Consider the following 18,690-nt stretch of genomic DNA (forward strand, 5'->3'; position numbering starts at 1 on the left):
TGCTTTTAAAAATATTGATGTTGAAACATTTCAGTGTGTACGAGACTCAGCATTAGCATCAGGTGTTGGGCAGAATTTGTGCAAACTAGCAAGTTAGACTAGTAAAAATAGTGCACCACAGCCTCAGGCATTAGCCATTTTTAAATAAGGGACTCAATATGTGGCATAGAACCTCACTTTTGTATGTATGACTTAATAATGCCGGGTCCAATGAGAGAAACTGAAGTGGAGTTATGATCTTGGGGTTCCACATTTCTACAGCTGTCCCTTCGAAATAAGATGAAGTCATATTTTCATTGTTCAACTCGAACTTATGTAGTTGCGTCTGGCTCGCCACCATTGTTGCCTTCATGGAACCCCCGTCACCCCCCTCCTACCCCCAGCTCCTTAGCCGCTGAAATCATCCAGAAAGAATGCCTGGCCTGCGTTGAACAAATGATTGGGTGAGGGAAAAGGAACAGAATCACTTTTTGGAGGTGGTGAGAGTGCCTCTCTGCTCTGCTTCTCCCTGGAAATCATAACATGATTCCAAGTATTGGTACTGGGCTGCCCCGGGCCTTTTTTGGGGGGGCACGTCGTAAACACGGTGAGAGTAATTGCAAGTTAATGCAAAGATCTGGGGAGCATTAGATTTTTGCACATTGCGCATGTCTGTCAGGCACGGGCTTGTTCACCGGTGAATGTTTGCTTAAGAAAGGAAGCAAGGAATAAATTAAAAAGGGACACATCCTAATCAAGATGATCATAGGTTCTTACCTCAAAAATTTCCTCTCGGCACACCTCGATGCGGCAGTGGCCTGCTTGCGGTTGTTGTTGAGACAGTTCCTGACGGAGAATCTTGAGTTTCTGTACTAAGTCTCGCTTGTACCGAGGCACGGTTAGGCACTCGGCTTCTTCCGGTAACTGGGCTGGGGACAGAGTCGGCTGGGGACAGACAGAACCCGCCTGGCCCTTCGTCTGAGCCGGGTGGCTGGAGGGATTTGTCAAAAAAAAGGCAGAGGGGCAGAGAAAAGAAAGAAGAGAAATTGGTTCACTTATAAAAAGGTCAGTAAAACGGAACATTCCTTCACTAGCTTAGCCATTCATATTGCAAAAACACACTTGACTTGCAAGCTGCATTTACACGACATATTTGCTTGAATGTTCCTGATTCATTCATAAAAATCCTCATACTTGTTTAAAAGGAATTAAGGGAACATGAGGTATTTCTTCCAATGACATAAGACTAATGCAAACAAAACAATAACAAGAATTCCCAGAATGTGCTGAAAGGTGTCACAAAAAACAACAATATTTAGACTAAACTGACAATTTCAATGACTTTTTGGTCTCTTTAATTGAGTAATGGGATAAAAACATGTTTTAATTTACACCTCTTTATTCCAAGAAAGAAATTTTCACTCTGCATTACAGAGGCTTATTTCATTTAAGCATTTAATATGAAATGATTAACTGGGGGAAAAAAATGGAATATCGTGTGTTGGACCCGAGGGGGTTCCTCCCTACTGTGCAGCATATTCAGCAAAAAAAAAAAAAAAAAAAGTAATCATGTAAATTCGGAGTTAAATATTATTCCAGCTGTGTTTCCCTTTTTCCGCCTGTCGCATAACGAAGTGGATGACCGAGGTGTCCCTGCCCACCAGCAACCACAAGTGGAACTTCCATGACCCAACCTCAGGATGGGCCAACATTTCCCTGAACTCTGGTTTAGCTTTTGTCGCTACAGGCACTTCTTTCAACGCACTCGCCAAAGTTTTGTTAATTTACCGTTCTACCTCGGGTTGGTCTTTGCATGGTCAGTGCATCAACTGACGCACCCTCGGGCCCTCTCCGTGGTGTCGGTCGGTGGTGGGACGCCTGGGTGGCCCTCGTAAAAACATAATCCATCACTCCCTTCAACGGGACAACAGCCCACATTCTCTCGTTGAGGAGATGTTGAGTCAGCAAAGGGCTTCCTCAACAAGAACTTACTGTCTTCTTACCAGAGAGAGAGAGACGACGGGTCAAACAAAAGGCTTCTCTACACGAGCTCCGTAATGACACTTCAAGGAGAGAGAGGGAGGCCTTCTCAGCTAGCGGTATATATATAAGCAGCCACTTATTCCAACACCTTTCGGACATTTGAGCTGGGCTTCGGTGGCTTGAGCTCGGCCTCGTGGACCTTTCCAAACTAAACGGCTGCACTGTTTCACTGGGTCTATCCCTGTATAATCAAGTTCACTGTTATTTATTTTTCTGGCAAGAACTGGGCCTTCTAGCATGTCAAAGAACGGGATAAGACTGCAGTTTTGTAGTCCTGAAAACCACTCAACGAAAAAAAGAGGAAAAGAAAAGATAGCTTTTAAAGAAAATGAAATGTTCTGCTTTGAATAGGAGCCTGAAGAACTATATAATAGAGCAATTTCAGCACATGGGACATTGTAATTAAAAATACATTTTGCTATAGTTAATGGTCTTTGGTTTGCAAAAGGGAAAGGCTTTGCATATTTGATGGTAAATACAAAAGATGCCAGCATAGCAAAACTTTAACAAGCTTTTCACTCTGACTGTAAGGAAGAAATATGCCGAATGGAAGATGGCAACTAACATTCATTTGGACAGCCACAGATGATTAAGATTATTTTGATTGATTGGGAAAATTAGTCATCATTGTTTAAATATTCATTATTTGATTCAAGTTTTAGAGATTGGATGACTCATGCCGTAGAAGAAACTGTCTACTCCAAAGCATGTGGTTCTACAGGGCAGTAATAAGTGTTGAGTGGGTGCAGTGGTGTGAAAGCCGCACCCGCCGCCGCCGCCACCCCACCCAGAAAAGAGAGTCAAAGGGGTCTTTATACCTTAATCTGCTGAGAGTATCAGCTGGTGGCTACTGCTTTAAAACAGAAAACTCAGCTGCTGACATGTCAGAAAGCTGTATACAGGCTTCCAAATGATTTATGGTAATTGGGAATTATTTAAAAAAATTGAAGTCATGTCATATTATTTAAGATTTTGTACAACATCACAGTATTTCCAGGAAGCCAAATTAGCTTTTCCTCAAACTGCCACAATAAATGGCTGTTTCTCTGTGATAGATTAAATCTGTGTATCCGTTATTATTGAGATATATTGAAATAGTTAGAATAAATTAAAAAAATAGAATGTCCTCGAGAGTAGCCCTTTAATAGGATAGCCTAGTTGGCAGACTATGTCCCTTCAAAGGAAAGCATGACTTGACACTGCTTTGCAGTAGGAACAAAGAGGACTTTTTTTCCTCATTCTTTCATTTTCCACACCACTTAACCTCACAAGAATCGCGGGGGGTGCTGGAGCCTATCCCAGGCAATTATTGGCACCAGGTGGGGGCCACCCCGAATTGGTCACAGGGCACAAAGAGACAGACAACCATTCAAAGTGTCCAAGCAGCATACCCACCATGTTTTGGGGATGTGTGAAGAACCCAGAGCTCATTGATATCCATTGGTTAACAACAACATAAGGTTGTCAAGAGACTTTTTGTACTTTAAAAGTGGTAAAATGACCAAAAAAACTTACATTTTCATTTATTTTGATTTTTAAATTGTAAGTATGGATCTCAACGAATAACATTTAAAAATAGAAATTGTTTATTGCTTTTTCCAAAAGGGTTCCCGACCCCTGCACTAGACCAAAGGGCTTTAAAGAGGACGATTTATTCAATTAAAAAAATAGACATACTTTTTGGGGGAGGGGGGCAATTTGTCACCTTAATCCAAATCCAGCAGGGACTAAAAATACCTTCAGCAAACAGTGACACAACCTCTCAGATGTACACTATGTACTGGTGCATGGGATGAAGCAAAATATGTGAGAGACAGTGTGGCAGACCACAGCAATGTGGCCATGTCTGAGTGTCTGACAAGTGTCTAACAGCAGCAGCAGCTCTCTACGGTTTCGGGCAGACGCCACACCTTCTGTCAGCAATATGTTTGAAACCTGTCCAGATGCAGAAGTTCTCCAGCGTCAACAACTGTCACTCATTGTAACCATTCTGTTTTAAGCCCACAATGTGTGCGTTCCCATGCGCAATGTTTTTATTTGGAAAATATCCTTCCCTACCTACCCATGAAAGACTAGACCACCAGGATACATTTTCTCTCTCTGTTACAATGCAGCATTTAATAAATAGTCCTGAAAGACATGCAAAACACACCGGATAATAGGGAGATATATTTAAGATTGCTCACGGTGTAAATGTGTGACATACGTATAGAAACGTTGGGTGAGATGTCCCCAAATATGCGTGATAAAAGACAGATGTCCTGACAGCGAGCCAGCGGAGAGGCTTAAATCTTAAACAGTTTTTGAATCAGCTTTTGGAGCAGTTTTTGGAGGGTGGGACTTGGCAGAGAGAGAGATTGAGGACAAGAGATGACAGAGAGGGGGCCGAGAGTAGAAAAATAATAATAGAAACAGTAAAATGGTAAAAAGCCTCTGCAGGTTCTCAGGGGGAAAATGCCATCAATGAAAAATGTCAATGTTGAAAACAGATTATTTAGTACATCTGTCAACACTACTCTTCCCACACAACATTTACTTGCCAAACAAAATTTAAAGAGTGACTTTCACTCAATGAATAGATCATTCTTAAATGCCAACTGCGATTTTAAGACTCTTAGACACTTCACACTGGGTTCCTCCTAATTTAGTCAGTCTATCCTCAAAAGAAAATCTAGCAGATCTGACACATCCACACATGATGCATATCGAACATATGTAAACATCCTAAACAATCTTCACTATAAACTGCATTAAATTTGAATACAGCTTTGTGTACAATTATCAACCATTTTGCCTGCCATCAAGTCTGTGATTGTTGTCAAACAACTTGGTAAACATTAAGGGTTGTCCAACAGCAGTTACACTATACGCTCAAGTCTGAAATTGCCCAAAGCATTCTACTGTATTAAAAAAATGCTTACATTTTTTTATGTGTAGTACAATAGCTTGTTATTTGGAGAAAAGACTATAAACATAGCAAAGCCATTTAATTCAGACTTTCTTCACCTTGTCTGGCCTCGGTTAGATCTCCCCTAATAAAGAGTCAAGACAAGCAGCTGATGACGCAGATGAAGAACATAGCTAAGCTCTGACTTAGATCCAGAGGCGGTTCTCACTCTAACACTCATGCACACACCAACACACGGATACCATTTGTGCAACTGGCCAGATGCTGATTTCCCAAACATATCTCTCATGCTAGCTTGTGTTATTTCTGCAAGAGCGCCTGACTCTGAAATAATAAAAAGGAAAATCTCCCAATCTCACTATGTTGCCCTTGTTCAAATGATTCCAGCATGCACATATAAACACGTTAAAAGTACACTGCGTGGCTGGACAATGTTATTGAAACAAAAAAATACAGTAGGTATGATTTTTATCACTGATACATTCATCCTTCTATCACCAAGTTGTCTTTTTCCTAGCACATGTAATGCCCGCATATGTTTCATATCATTTAAGTGGTTTGATAGATGACAGACACAGGGAATCTGTCAATGTCTAAAGGAAAGTGTGTAGAGTATGTGGAGGGGTGCCTGGACAAAACCATCTGTCACCCACCATGTTGATTGCAATTCTCTGCAGGTATGCCTGAAATGTGTGCACCGACCGTATAGTGCATGCATGTACTGTCTGGATGTAATTACGTAGGCCATACACATTTCCGTGTGCAAGTGTGCATGTGTGTTACCTGTGGTTAGTGTTTTGGCTGTCTGGGACCACACGGGATCCATTTGGACTGGGACTGCTGGAGGAAAGCAAAAGTGGAGCATAAAAGAGAATTAGCGAATAGAGGATTAAAACATGGAAACAAGTTAAAATATGGAAAAAATCAAGTTTAAGACAAAATTTCATGGTGTGAAACAACATCCCATTTTTTGATGTACTATAATAAATCTTAGTTTTTCTACATTTCTATTTCTGCTGCCATAAATAATAACAATTTTGCTACTTGGAAAGAAAACACATGCCAGTGTCAGTCCATGAACTAACTTTTGTTTTAATAACACAGACGCCAAGTCATTCTTTTGTTTTGTTACGACTACCGATAAGCATGACATAACATCAACGTCGAAAGGCTCATTAAATGGAGCAAAAATTCCTGGACTTACTTGAGAACCCGATGCAAGTTGGCAGACAGTCTCGGGTCGGTGAACTGCGTTGTTCGATTGTTGTGGTCCACGAAGTAGACACGCCCGGTAGCGGTGTTCCTAATCTCCCAGCCTGGCGGCAACGGGCCAAGCTCTTCGCAGTTTACATTACTCAAGTCCCTGGATAACCATTAAAACTCATTAGGGGCAGTGATACCAAATGACATGTTTATTATTACAAAGTTTCATGTATTTATTATATGCAGGATGGCTCAACTAGGACAAAAACATTGACATAGGGCACAATGATATTTCTCATTCAGGAGTTTTTCATTTGCCACCCAATAAGATCACCTCCCTTATTATCCTATGGCAAAATACTTGCTCCAGTTTCTTGATTCTTCTCTCCTGTGCAAAGAGCACCAAAGATCTAATGTGGGGCAACAGCAAGTAGAACTAGCCCTGCTGTGTTTGTGTGCATGCCCTTGTATTGAGGCCCATTAGTCATGGACGCAGAGCACATGCCTCGCTGCACACACTAGGTCACATTAGCAACCTCATCCAAAATGATCACATTGAGGAGGGGGTTGCCAATGAGTTGGTGTGCTTCGTCAGGGAGCTGCTGCAGCTGCAGAGCGCAATGCTTAGAAATGTGGCAAACCAATCTAAAAGAACAAGTTGGAACCATTGTGGAGTTAAAATGCAGATTTTGCTCAGGTGGCCTGCTCAGCCGTATCAATACTCCAATCAAATACAGATTTTTTTTGGCTAACCCTGCTTAAATGTAGAAAATGAATTGTGAGCCTAATCTTTAAAATTAAATTAATTACAAAGGGTCTCGTTCATGTCATAAATTTGAACATTTGATGTAACCCTAATCAAGGCCATTATATTTATATAGCACATTGAAGATGCCATAAAGAGGTTTGATTCATATGATTAAAAAAAAAAATTATATATATACATATATATACATATATACATATATACATATATACATATATACATATATACATATATATATATATATATATATATATATATATATATATATATATATATATATATATATATATATATATATATATATATATATATATATATATATATATATATATATATATATATATATATATATATATATATATATATATATATATATATATATATATATATATATATATATATATATATATATATATATATATATATATATTGTTACTAAACTTTGGTTCAATTTTACCAGTTTTGCTCAAGCTAGCACAACCAGGAAATTCTCAAGAACTATCTTATGCACAAAAGGGAGAAGAATATTGAAAAACCACTTTAGCAAAGATTGCATATTAGATTAAGCTACCAGAGGCTCAAAAAATTGAAATATAGGTTGTATTTGTATTTTGTTTGTTTTCTTCATGTGTATTCAGTTTAACAGTTGAAACACATAACTTGAAACCTGATTGTGATATGTTCAATTAACGAATTGGCTGCCAATGGGAGGAGAAATAAATCGATTGGATGTCTGTGAATGGCAATGAAATATATATAATCATTGAATATAATCATTCAAAGCCAGTCCTCTCAGTTTATATAAACTGAATGTCTATCATTGTCAATGGCAGTCAATGAGTTAAGAATAATCACAGCTGAATCTTAGTACTACACCATTCTAAAAAATACCAATAGCAAGAAGTGGGACAGAGCTAGGAAATATGAATTTGATGGACACCTGGGAACGCGTGGGTCATGCCAGGTGCTGACTCCTGTCTGTGTGTGCAGGAAGTAGACCTGGCCCTGTTGAGTCGTTCTTTGCTCTGAGAAGAAAAAAACAGAAAGATTTGAATAAAACATGGCAATAAAAAATTAAATAAAAAAGGAAAGAAAAAGAGGAGTCTAAAGTTGCCATCGTCTGGCCCCGATTGGAGAAAGTATGAGTCAGTTGGTGCACTTTGGAGAGGTCTGTTTACAATTAATGAGATGGGGAATCTATCAGAATGACAGTTGACCAATGCCTTTTTCCTGTGATGCCAATAAATCCAATAATTCACTTGAAGCTTACTCCAACAGGATGGGGGACATTTAATAACTTGCTTGGGTCCCTGATTGTAAGTCAGAGAGTGTGAAATACAAAACAACACATGTTCAAATTACTTTATATGAAGCTGTAACATAAATTGAGCCGCAGACACCAAGAGGTAGCCGATATGCAATTTTTTTAGCGCTTGTAAAAGTTCTGTTGTATCATTTTTCTGGCTCTGTAGTTCAGAAAGTTCGGTATATTTTGAAAAGGAAGCATACCGGCTGCCTTGAGAGCATCAGTGACTCACTTTGTCCAACCTAGGCAAGCGTCAGACAGAGTGGGACATTTCCAAAGGGAGGCACGTATCCAACATTGCCATTCGAAGTCATCTGCATTCAGCATTGGCTCTTGATGAATATTTAATTTCACAAGCTCTCACTATTTATGGTATTTGCCTTTTTTTGATCACTTTACAAGCAACCCTTTAAATATTAACAGCAAATACTGTGTTATTTCCACATAATTAATGATAAATGATTGCCAATTGTGGCTACTTCAATACATCAAAAGCACTTTTTTTAAAAAGAGAAGCTTGCTAATTATAACCATTGTATTTAATAGCCACAATACAAAAATAATGCTTCAGGCATATATAGTATGAGCTCACCGTAACCCTCGGGCAGATCCGGAGGCGTGTGCAAGTGTGTTCGGCTCATATAGTTGCGATGGCGTTGTGATCGCACTCGTCTCTCTTGGAGTCGCTGCTCTACTGGTGGACCACTGGCCTCTGCCCCATTAATGGGTGTCATCACTGGTGTATTCTCATCCACCACACAACTCAAAGGACGCCCGGATGGACTGGAATACTCTGAAGCTGGCCTGGGGACACATTTAATACCAGTTTTATTTTAACTTCTGCATCCATGCCTTTTGGATTGGATAACTTTATTCGTCCCGTATTCGGGAAATTACATTGTGGCAGTAGCAAGAGGGTGATTAGACAGAACTGCAAAGCAATGTCTATATGGGCTTTTCTCAAAGAAAACATCTGACATGGCATTGATTTAGCCTGACAAATAGAAATGCCAATATGAATCGGATTTAAAAACTATGTGGTTATTGAATGAACATTTAAAAACATTTTTCTGACATGTTATGGTTCAAATCTAGAACTGAATCCAATTCATTTGTGCTTGTCATGCAGTGTCTAGTTTAACTGTCATGTATTTGGTTATGAGAATATGTTTTCATCCAAATCATAAACTACAAATGAAATAATTGAACGTTTAAAACATCTTTGAAATGACTGTTAGTTTAAAGCACTAAAAAGAACCACAACTGTCATTCTAAGTGACGCATTGACCGTATTTTGTGAAATCTGCAAGAATTTTCACATGTTGTCTACCAGCACAGAGGTTATTTCTTTTCCTTAAGCCAAGAGGCAGGCAATTACCACATGAACATTTCTCAAAACAAGATCTGCTGTTTAAAGTTATTAGGAATTACGCCATCTTAGTGTTGAACAGAAGGTTCTCACAACACAGATTCTTTCACCTATCTGTGCGCTACTTAAGAGCAGGATGTCGACAGCCGACATCTGATAAGCAAACATAAACACAGACTGACTGGCTTACTGACACTTGTGTGCGCAACAAGTCTGACTACTGTCTGGCCGTCCGCAGTAACTGACGCCTTAGTTATCAAAAACCTGGGACCCCCTTTCTGTCAATCCACCACCTCCTCCTCCCATTTCCTCTACCTCCTTCCTACTTACTACAACCTACCTCCTTTTTCTCAATATTTTAAAACTCAACTATTTTCACATTTGAAAACACCAAGAAAAATATCAAAAGAATTTAGTAAGAAATTAAAATCATGGTCGATTGTTGATTACACAATATCCTTTTTATATTTGCCCCACCATTTCACACATTCCCAACTAAAACCACTTGTATTCTCCCAACTATCTTACATTGTTTTCATGTTTTGCTATTTTTGTCCATTTGACGGGTTGCTTAAATCTAGGTAGCCACCCAAAAATGTAGAAAGCAGCCAAAGTAGGCACAGTTTGCTCACTGCATGACAGCTCAGCTGATAGGGCTCAAGAAGGAAGGCGGCAGTTGTTCCAGCAGGAAAATGGGCCAAGTAAAACCTTACTATGCGACTGGTTGGCTGGCTAACTTATTTATGTATTGGAGTGTGTGTGTGTGTGTGTGTGTGTGTGTGTGGGGGGGGGGGGGGTGCAGTTGAGGGGAGTGACGTCAAGAAAGTTCATCTATTAGCAACAGTCTAAGAGGCAAAAATGAAAGCAATCTTATTGCTTCTGTTGTTGTTGTTATGCTGTTCAAATATCACATTGTGGTGACTTATTGCTGGTATAGTGAGATTTAGTGGCAGTTCAGCATTATTGATTTGATAGTAGTACTATGGAGTTTAGTGCAGTGTATTATATAGTATCAACTGTGTCACTTTGAAGCAATTTCCGTTTATGGTCAAACAACATTTTAGATTTGTTGTGGTCATGGTAGTCAGGGCTTTTTAGCCGTCACTGGCAAACTTCTTGTGGTTGACATGCAATGTTAAGAACCTATTAATCATTATATTCTATTTTGAATCTCATTCTCTGTGGCTCAAAGTTCAATGGAAAGAAGCATGTTTACCTAGTAGGTCTCTCCCACTGTGTGGTTCGCGTGATGTGGTTCAGGTACTGTATTCTTCCAGAGGCTGTTCTTCTCTCTTCCCACCTGATTTACATGCATATGAAAAGTTATTTTTGATGTGCACAGTAAAATTTGATGGGATACTGCTCATGTTCTAAATGGAATTTCTTCCAAAAAAAAATCTCAGGAAAAAGAATCTGGGACAGAATGCAGAAAGTTGAAAATCTTTGTTAACAACTTTCTGGCTAGTCAAGGGAATGCATAATAACAAAATTCCTGACAGCTAGGAAACACAGATTGAGTAAAAAATGTTTAAAATATGAAAATATCGATAAGGAGAAACAGGAGACAAAGGGGAAACAATAGAGACTGTTAAGGCGAATAAATGGCTTACCCATCCGGTAAGTCGTTGTCAAAGAGACGACTGCAATCCACCACTGGCCCTCCGGTCCCGATTCGGTCTCTTGATTGAAGACTCACTTCACAAAACAAGAAAATAAAAAAGTATAAGTATGGGGGGGGGAAAGAACAAGCAATTATGCAGCATTTAAGACTGTATTTACCGACTATCTGTCCTCTGACTGTGTCATTGTCATTGGGGCCAAGCTTATTGAGATCCAATCTTTGATCTGCAAAGGGTAAAAGCACACCTTAATTCAGCACCTCTCGCAATGGCAGTCAAAACCAAAATGATACATGATAACTAAGAGTTAATCAGGAAAGGCAATACAACTAGTTGGAAATCAAGTCTTAAAGTCAGTCTTACAGTGTACAGTTCATAATTTGAATATATATGCCATTCTGTTACATGGATGATTGTGTGATATGAACATTTTAATGGTAAAAATAAAATTTCCTGCTTCTGTTCCTCGTCTAGACTAAACATACATTTTCTTCCTAAATAAAAGGCCACCATTGAGACAGTACATTTATAGTCGGAAACCACGAGTGCTCACCCCACCATTTAGTTCCTAAAGGCTATGAAAAAAAATGCAGAACCACAGTATGTGTGAGGATGTAATGCAAACAGTTTTTGCATTGGAGCATTAATGTCATACACTTTAAAAATCTTGCTAATATTTGCGTCCTTTGCATTTAAGCAGAAGGCGTTTTTCCAATGGAAATAGGAAATCCAGGACAATCCCCATTTTGGTTTTGTAGCTTTGTTGGTGTAAAAAAAAACGAAACAATTTAGTCTTACTTTGTGTTTGAATTGAATGAGAAGTGAGCTATGGCTAGGAATAAACCCTCGAGGAATCCTGGAGATTCCAGTAATTTTTTAGCGCGAGTGCTTTTTCGTGTCTAAGTATGTTTGCATCTCGGTCAGACCACGGAACGAGTGTGGTTGACGTCTGCTGCAAGCTGGACAAGGACAAAAGATTTATGTGAAAATTGGTGTCTTGTAATTGCTCATGCTTCCTGTGGCTCTGATTAAGTATAGAGTCTACAATGCTGGCTATACAATAACATGGACAGTCTGGAGCCGGACAGGAGACTATAGTGTCTGTTTCAGAAAATTGTGGCCAAGCTAAAGTGCATGTCCTTTAGTATGGTACTTGACTAGCATACTCAGAAGACCTTTTTCCTGGCAAGAATGATGCCACTTTAGCCTTAGATTACAATGTGGACTTGATCAAAGAAAAATGCCGCAAAGTAGATGGAGTTGATGTAGGAGGCTCTTCTATTAGATTAGTTCAGGTTTACAGTGACTTTTAAATAACAATGATATCGCAATTGTCTGCCAGGATTTCTTTTCCTGCTTTAACGTCTCGTGTTTTTTTGGTCTTTTTACTTTTTAACCAACGACAATCAATGGACTTGCCATATTTCGCCAAGTATAACAATACCACTAAACCACAATCCAATTATATGGGGGGGAAAATCAATTATTTTAGGAGCTTAAATTCATACCGTATTGTCTGCACTATAAGTCGCACTCGTCATATTTCGGCTATGGATGTGACTAATAATCAACTGCGACTTGTGGTTTTTTCCCCCCTTTTTGACAACTGACAGCCTGTTATGTTATTTTTTAGGGTATAGTTATTGGAAAATTATTATGTTAGAAGGTACCTATTTTGCCTGTTGTTCTGTATTTTACTATTGTTACATAAACACTTATTTTGTTTCTTTCTCTTCATTGTATATTCTTTGGATCCTGCTAATTATGTGTTTTTTATATAAATATATAAAGCCAGCTTGTGCTTTGATAAAATGTATCTGAAAACTCACCATGTAGAGAACACACAAATGGTAAACAGAGGTTTAAAATTTCCCAAAAGATCAGAAATTGCTTTGTGGTTTGAGCACATGTCCTACTGACTAAATGTCCGTGAGTGTGTCTGTACAAATTTATGCGCAGGGTCAAGGAGTGCGGCAGACAGGATGTAACGGGAAATGGGTGATATTTTTACAGTGAGGACTATAGTTAACGCTATATGATATAGTTTAATACTGGACTGGCCGACTGAATGGAACTGGCAATAAGCACGCAGACAACATAAATTAAGTTTGACAATATCCAAAAATAGGGAAGTTCATGAACTAAAAAAATATGCAGAAGTCCAACCATGGTCAGACAATAACGCAATTAGACAGACAATAGTGGGAAACTGAATATCTTCTGCAAACAAAAATGCTACTATAAAATTGATTGTAAAAACGGGAATAATCTTTACTGCATTAACTGATTTCCCTTTTACATTAAGTTTAGTGAAATATTAATTTCCATAATTCTAAAACAAACAGTTGAAATAACCAGGAGAAGTCACAAATGAGTTTGTGACTTTACCACACTAAAATTTAAACTTACAGCCGGTGTCTTTAAGTCTGTTGATGGCGTTTGAGAGTAGACGGACGCAACCCAGAAAACCAGCCCCCTGCTTTTTGTGTATTTTCTTGTGGTTCCAAACACTAATGGTGATAGAATCTGCCTTTCCAATATACCTGTGGGGGAGAAAAAGAAACATTTACATCATTCATTCAAAGTACTTTACACATTATGGTGTATGCTATAAAAGCAGGAAGATTTAAAGTAACGTGTGAAAATGTGGTTTTGCTGAGGAAGCCAGTCTATTCGAGGGTTAAAAAAAAAGAGAGGAATTTCTGATGATGTTCTGCACTATTATAGCACATAGACATTGACAGGTTCACACAGACACAAAAAAAACAATGACATGGCCTAAGTGCAGCATAGCAGCCATTTATTTTGTCTTATGACATTTGGCAAGTGTTCCCATATTTATACACAGACAGGAAAGTTTCAAAATGTCAAAATATTTATTATGACCAGTCATTAAAAATTGTCATAGTAAAATTGTAATTACAGCCCCTGAGGCTTGTGAATGTGAAGAGGAAGCATGGCAGAGCTTGGCAGCCTTGCTCTATGCTGTGTTGAAAACTATGACCTCAATGCATGTTTTCCCCCTTTTCTTTTTTTTTTGAAATGACAAATCAATGACATATTGTTTATCCAGGTGAATTAATTTAAAAAGCATGCCAAGTACAGGCTATAGTGAGAAAAATAGGCTGTGTGATAATAAAAATTAAAAAACGGCATGGGGCTACACTAAGAAGCTTTTGAATTTTTTCTTCTTAATAATTAAAAAAACAGACAATTAAGATATTACATTAAGTGCCTGCAAATGATACAATAGGACGGCCAAAATAGCAACAATTCTGGAAGTGGCCTGGGGGGTGTGGCAGATTGGAAACCCACCGAGCCTACACTCCCCTCTGCTTTCTATGGCATGTTAGCCATTTCCTGAAGCAGAGGAAGAGGCCAGGGGTCACTAGCGAGGAGAACACTCTACTGAAAAGGGCGACGGGCCAAAAATGGGAAGAGAATTATATAAAAGGAGGAGATTTGATGTGCACAGATACTGGCAGTGCGATGGGAACACGGTTTAAATATCCAGTAGGGGAAAATTGTGTCAAGTTAGGGGGAAAGTTAATGGCTTCTGATAAAAATGTAGAGCGAGTTCTCACGAGAAGAACTAAATGCTTTTAAACCAACAACATACAGATTTAGAAGAGGAGGAGAAGACAAAGCTTTTAAAAAAAATATAATCAAATGCATATTTTTTTTATTTACACTTTTTCTTTGAAAGACCAGATGTTGCTAGGTTCCTTTTCCTGTCTGGTACGAGCTAAACTGCAGGACTTGATTCAGCTGGAGTTTGACAGAGCCGAAAATAGACTGGATCCGTAGTTTTAGTTTAGTCGGGACAGGGCGGAGGATGTGGAAGACTTGTATTAACCTTAGCTCAAAATGCCCCGAGGCCACAGACATAGCCAATAGAGAGCACTGTCCCTGGTCCTTGGGACTCATCGGCTTACATGTCAGCAAATATTAAAGAAACCCACAACTTAAAAAGGTAATTGATCTAAACAGTGAGCCCTTATAAAGTACATACAAGTTGCATTTAGGTCTACTTACAGATCGTAATGTTGATTCCATTTTGGGTCCAATGTATTTCTCACTGTATCGGTGGAGTGGCACTGGCCAGAACCATCCACCACTACTTTGGCAAAGGGATCAGGTAAACCTGTAAAGTGGGAAAAAATATATATATATTATTAAAAAAAATCTAGAAAAAAACAAATCTACCTTTCCCCAAATGAAGATTTACTTGAATAAGTGTACATACAACAAGTACTCCAAAAGTTGTAAAAGCGATTCTGACAAACAATTGAACCCAACATTCACTTTGACTCAGATATACAAGTTTAACTAAATGAATGGGTCATAATCCTTAAAACTACTACATAGATCAAGAAGTCCCACCAGATGACATTTGAGTAGAAATTTGAGAAGGGCCCAATTTATAGCAGTAGTCATTAATCAACAGTTGTCAGTAATGGTGTAAGATCGCTGTCAAAGAGTCATTTGCTCGTATCAAAGTCGTTTTAATATAAGGCTGAAGCTCCTTTTAAAACATGACAAATTTGTACTACTTCGTATATATGTCTGGTCGTAAAAGCAGAATGTGAAATTCAACTAAAGACAAAATCTAATTCAGAATACTGGCAGTAGTAGTACTAAAAAGAAAAGAAAATATGTATTCCTTACAAAGAAAAACAGTTTCAAAGTGACTCAATTTAGTAAAACTTCAAAACATCGAGCCCCTTGCCTTCTCCAACAAGACCCACTCAAATACACCAGGGATATGCAGGACAAAAATAGCAACACATCAAAATTTGTTTTACTTACGGAAGAAGTCTTTTTTTGCCAGGTTCTTTGCACACAGAACTGCAAGAGAAGAAGAAAGACAAGACAAAAGTATAAATATACAAAGAAACCATATCAGTGCTTGCCGCTTTGTCATAATAGGTCACAGCAGTGGTTCCCAGACAATGTTCCCAACACTGCCTGATTGTAGATGAAATTATTTTCAGCCCGAGATCACGGTTCTACCAGTGGATCAGGTGTCAATCACTTTTCGCACTATGTCTGCCAGCAAAGTTTTCAACTAGAGTGTCCATTGAAAACTAAAACGGTGGTTCATCTACTAAGTGGTTTTGTAATTTGGATTTTTTTGTAAGTATTGACACATTTAACACAGTCCCCAGGACATAGAGATAGTAAATGAGAAAGCAACTCTAGCAGGACAATTTCCCCCAAAAAAGAAAGGAATAAAATAATATGAAAAGATTTGTGAATTGAAAAGCATTTACAAATGCAAAAAAACACCATACATATAAACAACATCCAAAAACCTCACTGCTTCTTTCTCTCAAATTGTCATTTTTATTTTATGTGTTCTCGGCAAGGAAAAGGACCCTCCAAAATTTTTCTCAGCGCAAAAAAGATAAACCAGCCCCTGCGTAAAGTATGTTACAAAGATATGCAAATGTCCATATTATGTCAAATGTGCACGTCTGAGTAAACCATCAAACAAAACGATATGCACATCATTATTACATATTGTTGCTTTGACGTTAAACAATCAAAACCACAAAAATGTCCCTTGGTGGAGATGTCACATAGTGACATTAGCTGTACTATAGCGGAGAGGAACAGGTCTTAAAAAAAAAAAAAATTACAGGCTTGAGGCGCAAACCCATGATTACACTGCTGCAATGAGGAAATCTTGACAATGCCCTAAATGACACAGTTAAAAAGAATCTGACAGAATCACACTGCAACGGATGTGGGAGACATGTGAACACGTCTGAACGCAAATCAAATTACGCTGGCTGGGCCCAGTCGGCATGGGTGAAAGCTAACCATCAGCTTGTCAGGAGAAATGACATTGCCAAAGCCGACTGCATGGGCGCAGGCCAAGTCTCAGGCCGCCAGGACTACTTCCTGTGGGACAAGCAGACACCATGTTGTACACAGACGGGGGCCTACAGTCTTGGCGCGACATTTATGAACGACAAAAACGATCTTTTATGTTTAAATGGGTCGTTCAGCCCGGAGTTAAATTGCATCACTTTATTTCCATCTGAATTTCCTTCTATCCAGGTTATTAGTAGCAGACGATTTATGACTAACATCGCATAACAACCCCGCTTCTCATCAAATGTCATAAACTATATGTACCTGAAATATAGCCAGTTATGGGTTTGAATTTATCATTCAGAGCCATTTTTCAATGCAATTATTCCAACTATTAAATTAAACATTAAACAAACAATTGATCAAGTTCAGCAATTCATATTCTGACGGCCCAAATTTCTGCCCATATGAAGGCCATGTTAAGCCAATGCTGGCAAAGGACCAGAGTCCTCCTAATTCTATTTGGAAAAAGAGGTCAACTGCAACTGTGGTAATGATCATGAAGCCCTGGAATGGATGGAAACACATCTCTGTCCATGGAACATCACCAAAGTTCATAAAGTTGTTTCACCAACAACAACTAAGCAGCATCGCTACTGATAATTATATCCAAGATCTCAAAATGCAAATCAAAGAAAATCAAATTCAGATCCAGTTTAAGCAAGAGCCATTGGCATTGACAATCAAGTCATTTGCCAGATAGCTTATATGCATTTTTTGTCACCTGTCAAGATTGTTGTTAAATGTTGGTTGTGTAAAATTTAAACCGCCATGTTTGAGTGGGGGTTGGGTTATTTGTTAATGAGTCATCCTATTCATCAAATTTCACTTTGCAAGGAAAAAAATAGATTTTATTATTGTCTGAAAGGTCAAAGACATTGATAGCCGATACTCTATACTTTTATTGCATTCCCATTTCTCATTTTGTGATTCTGGTCATTATTTAAACATCTTTTCACTTTCAATAAAAAAGATGCACCCCCAATAGGGTATAACCTAATGTATGCCATATTGAGTAGGACCATAACCATTGTACTCTACTACAATCTTTGTGGAATATACGCAGGGTGCCTCTGACAACAAAAGGCAGCCGTTAGTGTGGTGGGGAGGGTTGTAACGTCTCTGTCTGAAGACAAAGGTCAGAGTGAAGGTCCGCATTTGCTCTAGTCAAAAGGTGAGGGTTGGCAAACAGAAAAATGAAAGAGTGGCGTCGAGGGATTCCCACTTGTTTTCTCAAGGGAGTATCCAATGTCAGCATTTACAATAACTGCTCTCAGTCACGCCATTTATTTGGGAAATAGAGGCAAGTGGATAAGATAAATTACATTCAAAGCCCACAGGGTGCTCTCTTTGGAACCTGACCACAGATTAATAGATCAAGTAACTGAGATCGATGGCAGTTTTCCACATATGATGGCAGAGCATTACAAAAGGGGGCTGGGGTCATTCAGAAAGGAAGGGAAAGTATGTTATTCAACTGCCTGCGTGTCAGCCTAAAAACACTGTTTTTTTTATGTATATACTATACTGCACCACCAGTGCACATGAAGCCTCTTGAACTGCGGGTACATGATATGTCGCTAGCTTCTCTGCCCTGGACAGAGTGTTTGAGGTCAC

At 38.7% G+C, this 18,690-nt stretch overlaps 1 protein-coding gene across 2 annotated transcripts in view; it reads right to left on the reverse strand.

Annotated features, from left to right (window-relative positions):
- Positions 1-18,690, reverse strand: part of LOC144198075 (E3 ubiquitin-protein ligase SMURF2-like) — a 31,155-nt gene that overhangs the window by 5,957 nt on the left and 6,508 nt on the right. Inside the window, exons 2-12 of one of the 2 annotated variants that reach the window (XM_077718889.1) lie at positions 16,003-16,041; positions 15,229-15,337; positions 13,603-13,736; positions 11,354-11,419; positions 11,185-11,269; positions 10,791-10,874; positions 8,798-9,009; positions 7,840-7,924; positions 6,135-6,293; positions 5,714-5,767; positions 757-970 (exon numbers count right to left, since the gene is read on the reverse strand). In XM_077718889.1, the coding sequence (XP_077575015.1) occupies positions 757-970; positions 5,714-5,767; positions 6,135-6,293; positions 7,840-7,924; positions 8,798-9,009; positions 10,791-10,874; positions 11,185-11,269; positions 11,354-11,419; positions 13,603-13,736; positions 15,229-15,337; positions 16,003-16,041 (1,241 nt within the window). Of the gene's footprint in view, positions 1-756; positions 971-5,713; positions 5,771-6,134; positions 6,294-7,839; positions 7,925-8,797; positions 9,010-10,790; positions 10,875-11,184; positions 11,270-11,353; positions 11,420-13,602; positions 13,737-15,228; positions 15,338-16,002; positions 16,042-18,690 lie in introns of both variants that reach the window. The other variant, XM_077718888.1, reaches the window with a different exon arrangement.

Source organism: Stigmatopora nigra, chromosome 6, assembly GCF_051989575.1.
Source record: "Stigmatopora nigra isolate UIUO_SnigA chromosome 6, RoL_Snig_1.1, whole genome shotgun sequence".
NCBI lineage: Eukaryota > Metazoa > Chordata > Actinopteri > Syngnathiformes > Syngnathidae > Stigmatopora > Stigmatopora nigra.